The following is a 15,603-nucleotide window of genomic DNA, read 5'->3' as shown; positions in this document are numbered from 1 at the left end:
ATAGCCTTACTGAATACCTGAGCTGACAAGGTGAAAAACTTGTCGATGTGCCGTTGAGCAAGGCACTTAACCCTAATTTGCTCCAGGGGCACCATACTACTATGGCTGACCCTGTATAACAACACATTTCACTGCACCTATCCAGTGTGTGACAATAAAAAAACATTTAAATAAACAAACAACTTTACAAATCTCTGATTCAGATGGTAGACTTTGCCGCCATCAAGTGGATGGTAGAAAAAAGTCAAAGATGACAAAATAATCAAATCAAATGAACACCTTTTGATTACCTTTTACATTTTCAATGCACACATGTAACCCATAATTTAATGTTAATCAGATGTTTAGATTAGTCCGTCCGTTGACTGTCATACGGAAAGTATAAAGTTCACAATCTGCACCAGTCTGGAAAAGCATTGCTTGACAAAAGCTATGATGGCTACAGCAATGTGGGCACAAACTCTTGGTACAGTTCTAATAGTCCAACTTGCTCAAACTCCCTTTTCAGCTCCTCGAGGGACAAAAACTCTTTGACTTCAAAAGATGAGATCCTGTGAATGAGAGAAAGAAACACATTGAGGGATGAGAGAGTGGCGCAGTAGGAGAAATCAAGGACTGATTACAGTGAGTTCTTGGAATGCATGTGGCTGATGGCTATTGTCTGTAAAACCTTAAAACATTGCCAGAGACCTTTCCAATGCTCAAAATGTACAATTGCACAATGCCCACGTTATGACACAAATTCATATAGAAAAGCTGAGGAAACCCTTAACCTTTTGGGGTCTGAGACTTGAGTTTCGCAAAGAACTCTCATCATCTTCTCTTTGCATCTCTTTCCTGATGAATCCACGTCTACTTTCACAGTTCTCTGGAGATGGATGTATTCCTAGACGGAAAACAAACGGCAAACAGGGTGAAATATAAAATAGACTGTCTGTTTGAGGTCTTGATTTGTCTTGTGATTATAATTACCCGTCAAACCAGTAATCAAATAATACTGTTCAAGTACACATTTAGCATGGGTAGTAATTATTCCTGGTTGGCAAATTATGAAGAAGGCAGGGTAATAATGATCAATAAATGTATTGTATGATGTTGCAATAATTAAGTTATCAAGTCAACATGTCCCAACACTGTTTGTCTGAATTATATTTTCCAATTTCCATATTCAGTACAACTTGTTTTACATGCAGTTAATTACTGAACAAAGGAAAAGTGGAAAACAACACAGACATTTTGTGGACTGACATACTGGGCTTTTTCAGTCATTCATTTAGGTTCAGATGAAATATTAACAATATCTTTAAAAGAGTGGATTAGGCCTAAAACATATTATAAAACTGGGTGGTTCGAGCCCTGAATGCTGATTGGCTGACAGCTGTGACCATGTACCAAGGGTATGACAAACATTTCTTGTTACTGCGCTAATTACATTGGTAACCAGTTTATAATAGCAATAAGGCACCTCGGGGGTTTGTGGTATATGGCCAATATACCATGGCTAAGGGCTGTGTCCAGGCACTCCGCATTGCATCGTGCTTAAGAACAGCCCTTAGCCGTGGTATATTGGCCATATACCACACCCCCTCGGGCCTTATTGCTTAAACATACAGTGGGGAAAAAAGTATTTAGTCAGCCACCAATTGTGCAAGTTCTCCCACTTAAAAAGATGAGAGAGGCCTGTAATTTTCATCATAGGTACACGTCAACTATGACAGACAGAATGAATGTTTTTTTCCAGAAAATCACATTGTAGGATTTTTAATGAATTTATTTGCAAATTATGGTGGAAAATAAGTATTTGGTCAATAACAAAAGTTTCTCAATACTTTGTTATATACCCTTTGTTGGCAATGACACAGGTCAAACGTTTTCTGTAAGTCTTCACAAGCTTTTCACACACTGTTGCTGGTATTTTGGCCCATTCCTCCATGCAGATCTCCTCTAGAGCAGTGATGTTTTGGGGCTGTCGCTGGGCAACACAGACTTTCAACTCCCTCCAAAGATTTTCTATGGGGTTGAGATCTGGAGACTGGCTAGGCCACTCCAGGACCTTGAAATGCTTCTTACGAAGCCACTCCTTCGTTGCCCGGGCGGTGTGTTTGGGATCATTGTCATGCTGAAAGACCCAGCCACGTTTCATCTTCAATGCCCTTGCTGATGGAAGGAGGTTTTCACTCCAAATCTCACGATACATGGCCCCATTCATTCTTTCCTTTACACGGATCAGTCGTCCTGGTCCCTTTGCAGAAAAACAGCCCCAAAGCATGATGTTTCCACCCCCATGCTTCACAGTAGGTATGGTGTTCTTTGGATGCAACTCAGCATTCTTTGTCCTCCAAACACGACGAGTTGAGATTTTACCAAAAAGTTCTATTTTGGTTTCATCTGACCATATGACATTCTCCCAATCCTCTTCTGGATCATCCAAATGCACTCTAGCAAACTTCAGACGGGCCTGGACATGTACTGGCTTAAGCAGGGGGACACGTCTGGCACTGCAGGATTTGAGTCCCTGGCGGCGTAGTGTGTTACTGATGGTAGGCTTTGTTACTTTGGTCCCAGCTCTCTGCTGGTCATTCACTAGGTCCCCCCGTGTGGTTCTGGGATTTTTGCTCACCGTTCTTGTGATCATTTTGACCCCACGGGGTGAGATCTTGCATGGAGCCCCAGATCGAGGGAGATTATCAGTGGTCTTGTATGTCTTCCATTTCCTAATAATTGCTCCCACAGTTGATTTCTTCAAACCAAGCTGCTTACCTATTGCAGATTCAGTCTTCCCAGCCTGGTGCAGGTCTACAATTTTGTTTCTGGTGTCCTTTGACAGCTCTTTGGTCTTGGCCATAGTGGAGTTTGGAGTGTGACTGTTTGAGGTTGTGGACAGGTGTCTTTTATACTGATAACAAGTTCAAACAGGTGCCATTAATACAGGTAACGAGTGGAGGACAGAGGAGCCTCTTAAAGAAGAAGTTACAGGTCTGTGAGAGCCAGAAATCTTGCTTGTTTGTAGGTGACCAAATACTTATTTTCCACCATAATTTGCAAATAAATTCATTAAAAATCCTACAATGTGATTTTCTGGAGAAAAAAAAATCTCAATTTGTCTGTCATAGTTGACGTGTACCTATGATGAAAATTACAGGCCTCTCTCATCTTTTTAAGTGGGAGAACTTGCACAATTGATGGCTGACTAAATACTTTTTTTGCCCACTGTACACTCCACTCCATATGTATTTGGACAGTGAAGCTACCATTTTTTATTTGGCTCTATACTCCAGCATTTTAGATTTGAGATAGGATGTTTTATATTAAGCGTCAGTACAGAATGTCACCTTTTATTTTAGGGTATTTTCATACATACACTCCCCGTAATTATTTATTTGGACAGTGAAGCTAAAACTTTTAATTTAAGATCAAATGTTTTATATGAGGTGACAGTATACAATGTTACCTTCTATTTTAGGGTATTATCATATATACAGTGGGGAGAACAAGTATTTGATACACTGCTGATTTTGCAGGTTTTCCTACTTACAAAGCATGTAGAGGTCTGTAATTTTTTATCAGAGGTACTCTTCAACTGTGAGAAACGGAATCTAAAACAAAAATCCAGAAAATCACATTGTATGATTTTTAAGTAATTCATTTGCATTTTATTGCATGACATAAGTATTTGATCACCTACCAACCAGTAAGAATTCCGGCTCCCACAGACCTGTTAGTTTTTCTTTAAGAAGCCCTCCTGTTCTCCACTCATTACCTGTATTAACTGCACCTGTTTGAACTCGTTACCTGTATAAAAGACACCTGTCCACACACTCAATCAAACAGACTCCAACCTCTCCACAATGGCCAAGACCATTGTGGAGCTGTGTAAGGACATCAGGGATAGAATTGTAGACCTGCACAAGGCTGGGATGGGCTACAGGACAATAGGCAAGCAGCTTGGTGAGAAGGCAATAACTGTTGGCGCAATTATTAGAAAATGGAAGAAGTTCAAGATGACGGTCAATCACCCTCGGTCTGGGGCTCCATGCAAGATCTCACCTCGTGGGGCATCAATGATCATGAGGAAGGTGAGGGATCAGCCCAGAACTACACGGCAGGACCTGGTCAATGACCTGAAGAGAGCTGGGACCACAGTCTCAAAGAAAACCATTAGTAACACACTACGCCGTCATGTATTAAAATCCTGCAGCGCACGCAAGGTCCCCTTGCTCAAGCCAGCGCATGTCCAGGCCCATCTGAAGTTTGCCAATGACCATCTGGATGATCCAGAGGAGGAATGGGAGAAGGTCATGTGGTCTGATGAGACAAAAATAGAGCTTTTTGGTCTAAACTCCACTCGCCGTGTTTGGAGGAAGAAGAAGGATGAGTACAACCCCAAGAACACCATCCCAACCGTGAAGCATGGAGGTGGAAACATCATTCTTTGGGGATGCTTTTCTGTAAAGGGGACAGGACGACTGCACCGTATTGAGGGGAGGATGGATGGGGCCATGTATCGCGAGATCTTGGCCAACAACCTCCTTCCCTCAGTAAGAGCATTGAAGATGGGTCGTGGCTGGGTCTTCCAGCATGACAACGACCCGAAACACACAGCCAGGGCAACTAAGGAGTGGCTCAGTAAGAAGCATCTCAAGGTCCTGGAGTGGCCTAGCCAGTCTCCAGACCTGAACCCAATAGAAAACCTTTGGAGGGAGCTGAAAGTCCGTATTGCCCAGCGACAGCCCCGAAACCTGAAGGATCTGGAGAAGGTCTGTATGGAGGAGTGGGCCAAAATCCCTGCTGCAGTGTGTGCAAACCTGGTCAAGACCTACAGGAAACGTATGATCTCTGTAATTGCAAACAAAGGTTTCTGTACCAAATATTAAGTTCTGCTTTTCTGATATATCAAATACTTACGTCATGCAATAAAATGCAAATTAATTACTTAAAAATCATCCAATGTGATTTTCTGGATTTTTGTTTTAGATTCCGTCTCTCACAGTTGAAGTGTACCTATGATAAAAATGACAGACCTCCACATGCTTTGTAAGTAGGAAAACCTGCAAAATCTGCAGTGTATCAAATACTTCTCCCCACTGTATGTTTTACCGTTTAGAAATGAATGCACTTTATGTATCTAGTCCCCCCATTTGAAGGTGTCATAAGTATTCAATTTAGTCAAAAGTTTAGTATTTGGTCCCATATTCCTAGCACGCAATGACTACATCAAGCTTGTGACTCTACAAACTTGTTGGATGCATTTGCATACAAACTTGTTGGATGCATTTGCAGTTTGTTTTGGTTGTGTTTCGGATTATGTTGTGCCCAATAGAAATTAATGGTAAATAATGTATTGTGTTATTTTGGAGTCACTTTTATTGTAAATAAGAATAGAATATTTCTGAACACTTCTACATGAATGTGGATGCTACCATGATTACAGATAATCCTGAATGAATCGTGAATAATGGGTTAGGGTTAGTGATGAAAAGATCATGCCCCTAAAACACGATAACCTCTCACCATTATCAATAACAGGGGAGGTTAGCATTTTGGGGTGGAATAAGAAATGTATGCCTCTAACTTTCTCACTCATCATTATTCACGATTAATTCAGGATTATCCGTAATCATGGTAGCAGCCACATGAATGTTGAAATGTTCAGAAACATATTCCATTCTTATTTACAATAAAAGTGACTCCAAAATGACACAATACATTATTTACCATTCACTTCTATTGGCACAACATAATCCGAAAGTCACAAGATTGATGTAGTCATTGCATGCTAGGAATATGGGACCAAACACTAAACTTATGACTACTTTGATATACTATAAGTGAATTTGTTAAAATACTTATGACTTCAGATGGGGGAACTAGACACAAAGTGCTTTCATTTCTAAATGGTAAGAAAATACCCTTAAATAAAGGTGACATTCTGTACTGTCGCCTCATATGAAACATTTAATCTCAAATCCAAAATGCTGAAGTATAGAACAAAATTTAACATTTTAGCTTCACTGTCCAAATAAGTTTGGAAGGAAGTGTACATGACATCATTATATCCACCATATTGTGACGTGTACATCATATTCATTATTTATCATGAGTGTTGTAGCTGATCTGAAGAGACGTCATTGCATCAGCTAGTGTCTAAAATCTATCCAAACTCTATACTACCTTGATACTCCTCCTTGCGCCTTGCAGAAGGACCAGTATCAACTTCCCCAAGAACAGTCTTCCGGTGAGCCCCAATTCCGAGCTCCACTTTTCAATTGTCTTTATATATTTAGTTTTGGACCTCATATGGTCTATTAGAAAAAGAGCTATCCACGTCTCCTCCTCACCACCCTCTTGCACCTCCTTCACCTGGGACTGTTCATTTGAGGTGAGTTCAGTGAAGTTCTGTTGGAGCCACAGCAGTAGTTCATGAACCATGGGCTCTGGCTCCAGTGCTGAGGCCTTTTCCAGTAAACTCTGCTTGATGTGTTGGCACTGTTTCCTGGAGAGCTGTTCAGAGCTGACACATATTTCTGGGACACAGTGGGGGTACTCAGTTGGCAGCTGGAAGAGGAGACTCAGAAGAGTTCTCTCACTGGTGGCTTCTTCCACCTCCATCTGGATGCGGAATACAAGTCCCTTTTCAGCTGTGAAAACAATAACGTATTACACACGTGTTCAAGTAACTCATAAATGTCACACCACATGTAAAATACTACTAACTATACATAGCTAGCATCTAGGCTAGCCAGCTAGCTAACATAAAGTAAAAACTCTAGCTACAGTGTACATACTGTATGGAGTTGCCAACGCCAAGTACCTTAACTACACGATGATATCATCCATGGAGTTGAGCGCAGACTAGTTTTGTAAAATAACCACCGACACCTTCGAGACGCTATGCAGTTGAAACTTCAAAATGTAAATTATTAAACCCTTACAGTGTACCTATGTTTGTCCTTTGTTGTTGCATGCCTTTCTTTGTTTTATAGAAAACATATGGATTTCCGCAATCAAAAACAACCACCGACTGTTTCCTTGTTGAGTTGCCATCGGTGGATGTATTTGATTAACGTTTTATTTAAAAGTATGGATTTCAGCAAACAAAGAAAGGCATGCAACAGTGGACAAACATAGGTACATGGTAATGGTTTAAGAATTTACATTTATGAAGGGTTCCCCAACTGGGGTCATTTTATTTGGCTCCCCAAGTTTTCTGAGAAAAAAAATTATACTTTTTAAAAAATTGTTCGACATAAATGACTAAAAACACCAGCAACTCAGCTCCAAGTTATTTTAATTTTGGAAATCTGTTCCAAAGTATTCCCACGCATAAGAGAGATAAACACTCAGTGGCCTGTTTATTAGGTACATCACCCAGTTCACGAAAAATGGTTCGCTTCTACAGACATTTACATTTTAGTCATTTAGCAGATGCTCTTATCCAGAGCAACTTACAGTTAGTGAGTGCATACATTATTTTATTTTTCATACTGGCCCGCCGTGGGAAGCGAACCCACAACGCTGGCGTTGCAAATGCCATGCTCTACCAACTGAGCTACATCCCTGCCGGCCATTCCCTCCCCTACCCTGGACGACGCTGGGCCAATTGTGCGCCGCCCCATGAGCCTGGATTCGAACCAGGATCTCTAGTGGCACAGCTAGCACTGCGATGCAGTGCCTTAGACCACTGTGCCACTCGGGAGGCTACAGACAGTGAGTCATGTGGCCGTGGCTTGCTGTATAAAGCAGGCAGACAGGCATCCAGTTACTGTTCGATTGAGCATTAGAATGGGCAAAATGAGCGACTTTAAGCGTAGTATAACCGTCGGTGCCAGGTGCACCGGTTCCAGTATCTCAGAAACGGCCAGCCTCCTGGCCTTTTCAGGCATGACAGTGTCTAGGGTTTACCAAGAATGGTAACGACAAACAAAAAACATCCAGTCAGCGGCAGTCCTGTTGGCGAAAACAGCTCGTTGATGAGAGGCCGAAGGAGAATGGCACACCGGGTTCCACTCCTATCAGCTAAAAACAAGAAGAATTGGATCCAGTGGGCACGCAACCACTAATACTGGACAATTGAGGAGTGGAAAAACATTGCCTGGTCTGACGAATCCCAGTCCCTGTTGCGTCATGCTGATGGCAGTCAGGATTTGGCGTAAGCAGCATGAGTCCATGGCCCCATCCTGCCTGGTGTCAATGGTACAGGATGGTGGCGGTGGTGTAATGGTGTGGGGAATGTTTTCCGGGCACACGTTAGATCCCTTGATACCAATTGAGCAACGTTTCCATGCCACATAGAATTCAGGCTGTTCTGGAGGCAAAGCAGGGTCCAACCCAGTACTAGATGGGTGTACCTAATAAACTGGCCAATGAGTATGAGATCATATACAAATGTAAGCAAGTTTTGAAATGTTTATGTTTTAAATCAAATCAAATTGTATTCGTCACATACTTCGTAAACAACAGGTGTAGACTTAACAGTGAAATGTTTACTTACCCCCCTTTCCAACAATGCTGAGAGAAACAAAATTGAGAAATAATAGAAAAGTAATACACAATTAGTAACAATAACTTGGCTATATACAAGTGGTACCAGTCAAATATTATATCTGTTTGGGTTTCTTGCGGTCAATTTGCAGTCCACAAATTATTTGTAATTATGTTCCGGCCCCCTGACCATCCGCTCAAGAAGAAATCGGCCCGCGGCTGAATCTAGTTGTTGAGCCCTGGCATAGCGATTCGAAGGAGTCGGAGTTTCATTTTGAAAAGTATAATCTGCGCCCATCTCCGTGGATGACATCCTCGTGGAGTTGAGGTACTTGGCAAATCCTGGTGTAGAGAAACTCAGCTAGCTAGCTAGCTCAAAATCTTGCCTGATTCCTCAAGTAGCTCAAATTCGTCCTTTTCACAGTATATTGCTGATAAAACGGACATTTCATCCAATGCCAGCTCAGACATTTCAAACTACAACTGTCATTCAAATTATCTAAAAGAAATCACTGCTTCTCCCACTCATTTCATAAAATGTTTAACATGTTGGAAATGTGTACTTTGTGTTTATATGTCCGATGTGCTTCAAGTCCCTATTTTTAGTTCCGCCCACATCCAGACCAAAAAATCAGTCAAAAAAGCTTATTTACTTGCAGTGTTGGGGAGTAGTGAACTACATGTAGGCCATTCTACTGCCAATGTTTGTCTATGGAGATTGCATGGCTGTGCGCTCGATTTTATACATCTGTCAGCAACGGGTGTGGCTGAAATAGTTTAATCCACTCATTTGAAGGGGTGTCCACATACTTTTGTATATATGGTGTACATTTTGCAGTAGCTTGTAGTGATGGGAAACCGAGGCTTTCTGAAGGCGCTTTCACAAAATTGTGACAATAGTCCTCTTTGCTAGCTAGCAACATCATTGTTAACAGTACTGCGGGAAAACAGTGCCCGACAGGCAGGGGCAAAAGACACTCTACCGTTGTTGCGCCCCGCCTCTTCTTCTTCTGTGGTGTTTACCGGCGGTTGGCATCGACGTTACAGTGCATTACCGCCATCTACTGTACTAGAGCGCCCCTGCCTCCCACCTATGTCCTGGAGTCATAGCTTAAAAATTGACCAATACAAGTATAAAGAGGGGTTCCTGCAGATGCAGGAATGGCCACATACAGGAACGCCCCGAATTGCGGGCTGCAGTTGCACCCTTCTCAATTGTGCCGAAAAACTGTTCATTACTCAGAGCGTCAATATCTGTTCACAATGCACATTAGTGACATCTGCTGGTCAGCAATAAATAGCGTGATCGTTTACATTTACATTTTAGTCATTTAGCAGACGCTCTTATCCAGAGCGACTTACAGTTAGTGAGTGCATACATTTTTCATACTGGCCCCCCGTGGGAATCGAACCCACAACCCTGGTGTTGCAAACGCCATGCTCTACCAACTGAGCTACACGGGGCCCAGATATACGTTTTATTCTCTCCTGTTTTCATCTGAACTCCGTGGCGCAGCGGTAAAGCCTGGTTCACATTTTCAGTCGTTGGCTTTAGTAGCCTATAATCAGTTGGAATATCATGCTTGCCTTTTGGCCAAGTTTACTATTTTTCAAAAGTGGAATCTATGGTATTATTTAGGATGCTTAAGACAGAAGCTTATACTATACTAAATAAAACAAAGTATTTCCTCTGGATTTAACTAAATGATGACAGTGAAGAAAGAAAACATTCAACTGTGTGTTGCATTGAAAGTCAAGTCAAAGGGTACCCATGAACCTGTTTTATCTGGGACAAATGGATTATCAATTTGTCTTCATTGAGTCCATTCCAAATGGTTGCTTCCATTGACCTGGGAGTTGTTGCGTTTAGTCATTGAGACACTTTAAATACATGTTAGAAGCCCACAAGTACAGAATCCCTCCCTTTAACTTAAAACAATACCATAATACTGGATACAAATAACACACAGTTCCATCTTATCAATTTAGGATAATTGATTCACTAAAGAAAAGCCACCAATTAGTATGTCCTCCCAAACAAACAATTATTACAGTAAGTCAATATACATGGTGATTGCGTGTGTGGACTCAAAGTCAATCAAAACAGTTCACTTCAAGCAATGAAGCCAATCTGTCAATTAAAAGTTTAGTTATTAGCAGAGTGCCAGAGTCTGGTCAATAAATACATTAGTACTCCCTCAAATCAATGAAGGAGAACATAGCGACTGTATTCAACCCTGTGAATCTAAAGTGGTAGTGGATAGCCTGGTCCCAGATCTGTATGTGATTTAGCCAACTCCTCTGACTATCATTGAATGGCATGACAACATACAGATCTGGGATCAGGCTATTAGTGTGGGGAGTGTTGGGGTTTAAGAGGAGGTCCAGCGCCACCAGGCCACTCTCATACGGTCCCACACGGCGCTGAGGGAGTCGAAGGCAGGACGCACGTCCAGGATGGTGAAATTCTGCTTATCGATCTCACCGCCGTCGTAGTAGTCAATCACATAGCGCACCTCCTTTCCACAGCGGTCTACGATCCAGTCGTGCCTGTCAAACGGTAAGCCATACCTGCAAAGAGTAGAAGACAAAATGAGGTCATATGATCTAATGTATTATACATTGAAACAACCAGACAAAGAGTGCTAGTTGTACTTGCTTGTGCTAGGTCTGTGTCAAGGAAATGTACAGTGGGGAAAAAAGTATTTAGTCAGCCACCAATTGTGCATGTTCTCCCACTTAAAAAGATGAGAGAGGCCTGTAATTTTCATCATAGATACACGTCAACTATGATAGACAAAATGAGAAAAAAAAATCCAGAAAATCACATTGTAGGATTTTTAATGAATTTATTTGCAAATTATGGTGGAAAATAAGTATTTGGTCAATAACAAAAGTTTCTCAATACTTTGTTATATACCCTTTGTTGGCAATGACACAGGTCAAACGTTTTCTGTAAGTCTTCACAAGGTTTTCACACACTGTTGCTGGTATTTTGGCCCATTCCTCCATGCAGATCTCCTCTAGAGCAGTGATGTTTTGTGGCTGTTGCTGGGCAACACGGACTTTCAACTCCCTCCAAAGATTTTCTATGGGGTTGAGATCTGGAGACTGGCTAGGCCACTCCAGGACCTTGAAATGCTTCTTACGAAGCCACTCCTTCGTTGCCCGGGCGGTGTGTTTGGGATCATTGTCATGCTGAAAGACCCAGCCACGTTTCATCTTCAATGCCCTTGCTGATGGAAGGAGGTTTTCACTCAAAATCTCACGATACATGGCCCCATTCATTCTTTCCTTTACACGGATCAGTCGTCCTGGTCCCTTTGCAGAAAAACAGCCCCAAAGCATGATGTTTCCACCCCCATGCTTCACAGTAGGTATGGTGTTCTTTGGATGCAACTCAGCATTCTTTGTCCTCCAAACACGACGAGTTGAGTTTTTACCAAAAAGTTATATTTTGGTTTCATCTGACCATATGACATTCTCCCAATCCTCTTCTGGATCATCCAAATGCACTCTAGCAAACTTCAGACGGGCCTGGACATGTACTGGCTTAAGCAGGGGGACACGTCTGTCACTGCAGGATTTGAGTCCCTGGCGGCGTAGTGTGTTACTGATGGTAGGCTTTGTTACTTTGGTCCCAGCTCTCTGCAGGTCATTCACTAGGTCCCCCTGTGTGGTTCTGGGATTTTTGCTCACCGCTCTTGTGATCATTTTGACCCCAAGGGGTGAGATCTTGCGTGGAGCCCCAGATCGAGGGAGATTATCAGTGGTCTTGTATGTCTTCCATTTCCTAATAATTGCTCCCACAGTTGATTTCTTCAAACCAAGCTGCTTACCTATTGCAGATTCAGTCTTCCCAGCCTGGTGCAGGTCTACAATTTTGTTTCTGGTGTCCTTTGACAGCTCTTTGGTCTTGGCCATAGTGGAGTTTGGAGTGTGACTGTTTGAGGTTGTGGACAGGTGTCTTTTATACTGATAACAAGTTCAAACAGGTGCCATTAATACAGGTAACGAGTGGAGGACAGAGGAGCCTCTTAAAGAAGAAGTTACAGGTCTGTAAGAGCCAGAAATCTTGCTTGTTTGTAGGTGACCAAATACTTATTTTCCACCATAATTTGCAAATAAATTCATTAAAAATCCTACAATGTGATTTTCTGGAATTTTTTTCCTCAATTTGTCTGTCATAGTTGACGTGTACCTATGATGAAAATTACAGGCCTCTCTCATCTTTTTAAGTGGGAGAACTTGCACAATTGGTGGCTGACTAAATACTTTTTTTCCCCACTGTATATATTTTTGCATGTATGTAACTTCCACTCACAACTGTTTACACCAAAAACTCACCCCATCCAGTGGCGAAACCTGGCTCTAGGAGTGAATTCTTTTGCTTTGCCTCCAAACCGTAACAGGGAGGGTCCGCAGGGACATTCCCTAGAAAGAAAGAAATCAAATACAATTCACATATCTGGTATGGCATACATATCGTGACATGCACTTGTCATTCAGGGGTAATTTGAAACGTCAGTAAAAAGCGCTCAACCTTACATGGTTTTGTACCAGAGTCTGAGATGTTGATTGTTCACTGAGTTTACTCACTTCTTATGGAATTGTTCCCATTTGAGGATCTCCTGCCATGCCTGTTCATTGTTCTGGTTGTGAATCTTGATGATGTTCGTCATGTCTTTTTGCCCAAGATCTTCATCTTTCCAGTGCCATCTGTGAAACAATTTTAATGAGTCAGTACACAGCAGTAGAAACCCTAAACCCCATAGAGATAAAACTATAGGTTCTATCAATTCTATACATTCTATCTCTATGCCCAAGCCATCTTTCTTCAGTGTTCTGATTGGTCGACTGACCCTTTCCTCAGCATGGCATTCCAGAACATCTGTTCCGAGGGGTAGACCCAGTTCTGTTCCGTACCACCCCGGGGGATCTGGGACTCCTCTCTGTTCACTGACAGATCAAAGGGCTGACCTGGGGCGGGCTGCTGGTTGGGTGGCGGCATCTGGATAAAGAGAAATAACAGAACAAAACTGGATGCCTTCAGAGTTTTAAGTCTCATCGATATATGCTCTATTGGCATCTATCTCCTAATTGACTGGTTTTCATTTGATTTTAGCCTATTAGTCAACCAGTTCCTGGGTTATGAAAAAAGATAGGTACACTAAATAACATTCAGTACATCAGTTTATTAAAAAACTCTAACACTTTAGTGTTCTTATCACTGTGTAATTACACAGTAGTAAGAATAATACACAAGTATTTTAGCTGCTTTTCGTACCATGTTTGCAATATCAATGTCAGACACAAATTTCTCTCTGTTGGCTGCTTTCATGGGGCACTCCACAAACTCGTATGCCCGATCCTGATGTGTTGACCCTGCCTGGTCTGAAGCTGGGGCTACTGGGGGGGAAGTGGTCTCAACCTGGGCTGGGACGGACGCCTTGTGCATGGGACACTCTGATTGTGGTACAGGTGCACCTGAGAGGACAGGTCAAAATACATTAGTACAATGAAAAACAATATCTGCTTTGCTATTGTTATTCAAGGTGTGCCAGCTGATGGGGTTAGGGGTATACACTGCAGACAACAGAGAACCAATAGACAAACGCAAACACCAACCGTATCAACCTGACACAGCTGAAGAGACTTACTTAGTTTGGTCTCCTTTTGCATGGGGCATCCCTGGGGTGGAGAGCCAGCATATGGGTGAGGGACCACAAAACCCTCTGCTTTAACTGTTGAACCGGACATGGGATCCATTCTGCCTGACAAGTTAGTCACTGGATAGGACTACACCCCAGACCTGTCAGCGATGTAACAGATATTAGCGTTAAGAAATAATAAATGTGTAAAGGTTCATGAATTCTTGCTATGCCTCATAGCTCATCCCACATCTAGCCTATTAAATAACCAGTCATATAGCTAACGGTCAAAGAGTGAAACAACAGCACCCCTAGCTTGTTATTTCCATGTCTGTAACTCATGACAGTTGTCCTAAATGGGATATTACAGTAACTGTTGAAATTAGCATTGCTACAGCAGCGATTATGTAATTCTTACGACCTTGCATGCACTCTGGACCACATCAGCTGCCGGATACTGTAGCGGTAGGACTCCCATCCCATGAGCACATATGCTGGTTTGACATTAGTTTAGAAATGACAGACTCATATTATGACTGAACTCGTCGCCTATTTCTTGAAACATATAAAGTAAAACAAACGATTTTACTATGGATTAACCTAGTAAATATAAACTAGTTACCTTGATGAAAGCAGTGCGTCTATGCTGCAATGACGTGAAAGTTGGCAAACACTACACCCACAATGCATTGCTGGAATGTTCTGGTTACATGATTGGTTACTTTGGGAGAATCTCAATTGCATACACTTCGCGTCCTCTCCACTGAGGTATAACAGAGAATGATAGAGACCGGGATTCCTATGGGTTGTAGCCTCAATGGCGCTTCCCATTCCCATGCTGTCACATACGCTACATATAAAGATTAGTCCTGTATCTATCTCTATGGGTATAAAGCACAAAGAACGGTTCTTGACTCTCTCCTCAAAACCCACTGGAAGAGGTCAGAGAGGAGGGACCCAGTCAGTCTGTCACAATTTACCCATGATACATCACGGTTTTGATGCTCGTGTTCGAGAGCATCAAAACCAAATAGTTTTTAAACCAACTTCCGGGCCAGTGTTGCCAACTTAGCGGCTTTGTCACTATATTTAGCGAGTTTTCAGACCCCTCTAGCGACACATGTTGAAAAAAGCGACTAGTGACAAATCTAGCGACTTTTTCTGGTGTTATTGGAGACTTTTGGAGACTGACGTCAAAGAACATATCCTTCTTACTCTCAGTGAGCAGCGGGGGGGTGCTGCCGCCCACCCCGTCCCAAAGCACTCACCCCCACCCCCGTCCCAAAGCACTCACCCCCACCCCGTCCCAAAGCACTCACCCTCACCCCCACCCCCGTCCCAAAGCACTCACCCCCACACCCGTCCCAAAGCACTCACCCCCCCACCCCGTCCCAAAGCACTCACCCCCACCCCCGTCCCAAAGCACTCACCCCCCACCCCCGTCCAAAGCACTCACCCCCACCCCCGTCCC

General features: G+C 42.6%; 2 protein-coding genes across 6 annotated transcripts; both read right to left on the bottom strand.

The window, feature by feature from the left end:
* Positions 1 to 101: 101 nt before the first annotated feature.
* On the bottom strand, positions 102 to 9,123 carry rwdd3 (RWD domain containing 3). Of its 3 annotated transcripts, none has more exons than XM_041895883.2 (4): positions 8,868 to 9,123; positions 6,172 to 6,638; positions 774 to 886; positions 102 to 551 (listed from the first exon to the last, which is right to left on the bottom strand). In XM_041895883.2, the coding sequence occupies exons 1-4, from the start codon at positions 8,950 to 8,952 to the stop codon at positions 440 to 442; spliced, it is 777 nt and encodes a 258-aa protein (XP_041751817.1). In that variant the 5' UTR covers positions 8,953 to 9,123; the 3' UTR covers positions 102 to 439. The 3 variants fall into 3 exon arrangements, with proteins under 3 accessions (XP_041751817.1, XP_041751815.1, XP_041751816.1); XM_041895881.2 differs by lacking the exon at positions 8,868 to 9,123 and adding an exon at positions 8,492 to 8,594; XM_041895882.2 differs by lacking the exon at positions 8,868 to 9,123 and adding an exon at positions 6,812 to 7,467.
* Positions 9,124 to 10,247: 1,124 nt separating this feature from the next.
* LOC121581483 (holocytochrome c-type synthase) lies at positions 10,248 to 15,076 on the bottom strand. Of its 3 annotated transcripts, none has more exons than XM_041896978.1 (7): positions 14,755 to 15,076; positions 14,142 to 14,293; positions 13,769 to 13,968; positions 13,344 to 13,492; positions 13,081 to 13,200; positions 12,829 to 12,915; positions 10,248 to 11,052 (listed from the first exon to the last, which is right to left on the bottom strand). In XM_041896978.1, the coding sequence occupies exons 2-7, from the start codon at positions 14,248 to 14,250 to the stop codon at positions 10,854 to 10,856; spliced, it is 864 nt and encodes a 287-aa protein (XP_041752912.1). In that variant the 5' UTR covers positions 14,251 to 14,293; positions 14,755 to 15,076; the 3' UTR covers positions 10,248 to 10,853. The 3 variants fall into 3 exon arrangements, with proteins under 3 accessions (XP_041752912.1, XP_041752913.1, XP_041752914.1); XM_041896979.2 differs by lacking the exon at positions 14,755 to 15,076 and adding an exon at positions 14,554 to 14,741; XM_041896980.2 differs by lacking the exon at positions 14,755 to 15,076 and adding an exon at positions 14,559 to 14,741.
* Positions 15,077 to 15,603: the final 527 nt, after the last annotated feature.

This window comes from Coregonus clupeaformis, chromosome 14 (genome assembly GCF_020615455.1).
Source record: "Coregonus clupeaformis isolate EN_2021a chromosome 14, ASM2061545v1, whole genome shotgun sequence".
Taxonomy (NCBI): Eukaryota; Metazoa; Chordata; class Actinopteri; order Salmoniformes; family Salmonidae; genus Coregonus; species Coregonus clupeaformis.
This window is presented reverse-complemented; position numbering and strand designations above follow the sequence as displayed.